This window comes from Rhizophagus irregularis, chromosome 11 (assembly GCF_026210795.1).
Source record: "Rhizophagus irregularis chromosome 11, complete sequence".
NCBI classification, from domain to species: Eukaryota; Fungi; Glomeromycota; class Glomeromycetes; order Glomerales; family Glomeraceae; genus Rhizophagus; species Rhizophagus irregularis.
In genome coordinates this window covers 4,924,997-4,926,098 of record NC_089439.1, presented here as the reverse complement: position 1 = coordinate 4,926,098, position 1,102 = coordinate 4,924,997, and the positions used below count along the sequence as shown (strand labels likewise).

The 1,102-nt window shown below is 29.3% G+C and overlaps 1 protein-coding gene across 1 annotated transcript; it reads right to left on the bottom strand.

Moving 5' to 3' along the window:
• Window positions 1-475: 475 nt before the first annotated feature.
• OCT59_003534 (uncharacterized protein) lies at window positions 476-1,102 on the bottom strand (the record flags this gene model as incomplete). Its single annotated transcript, XM_025327147.1, has 1 exon — window positions 476-1,102. One exon carries the CDS (start codon window positions 1,100-1,102, stop codon window positions 476-478), a length of 627 nt encoding a protein of 208 aa, XP_025172715.1.

The following is a 1,102-nucleotide window of genomic DNA, read 5'->3' as shown; positions in this document are numbered from 1 at the left end:
TTTATTAGTGTTAACGTTAATACAGTATTTATTATAAGTTTAAAATTTATACACAGGTAAATATACCTTAAAATTGTCGTTTAAACTCTTATTGGCTTATTTGACCTTTAAGTAGAGCTGTAAAGCAGCAAAATACATATAGAGAAAAGAGAGAGAAGAAAGTAAGAAGAAAAGAAAACAAAGAAATACAGATCAAATAGAAGAAAGAGAAATTCCTTTAAAAGCTCTAATGAGAAAATCTGAAAAATTTTTATCACGTGATAGCACGTTCGGCGAGCGTAAAAATGTCCTCTTTACAGAATAATAATCAGGCAATAAGTCGAAAATCTTATAATAAATATAATAAGTAAAATAATAGCAGATATCACAATAATTTTGCTTAACAAAATAAATCAAAAATGTTATAACCCATGTAAATAAAGAAAATAAAATATAAAATATTTAAGATGAAACAGTTCTTAAGAGATATAGAAGGTCAGGGATTATTCTGATCATTAGGAACTCCGTCATATACCATATCTTGCATATTATCAAAAATATTCCCAGTTGAAGTCGTCTCCAAATACACTTGGGGAGTAGGTTGAGATCTCATAATATCAAAGGGTTGCTGAACTCGTTGCTGAATCTGTTGTCGGACCAAAGACTGTACGTTATAATGATGCGGAAATTGATAATCAGGAATATGAGATAGATTAATGCTATTATTTAAGAGTCGAATGTTTTCTGAAGGATGCAATTCGGAATATGTAACATGAAAGATACGTGTATCATTTGGTAAATGAAAATAAAATTCAAATATAGTATTTTGAGTCATAGAAGTTGCAGTATTAAGAGTATTAAGGGTGTCAATAGTATCATGTAAGGTGTTTAAATTTATATTGGGTATTTCTACGTTGTCATTATTAATTAAAGTATGCTGAATGATTTCATTGCCACGATTATCAAGAACTTGTAAAGGTGCGAAGCTATTTTCAGTCTTATTCATTGGAAAATCAGAATAGTCTTGTGTGGTATGATTCATTGGAAAATCAGAATAGTCTTGTATGGTATGACTCATTGGAAAATCAGAATAGTCTTGTATGGTATGATTATTCGAATCCAT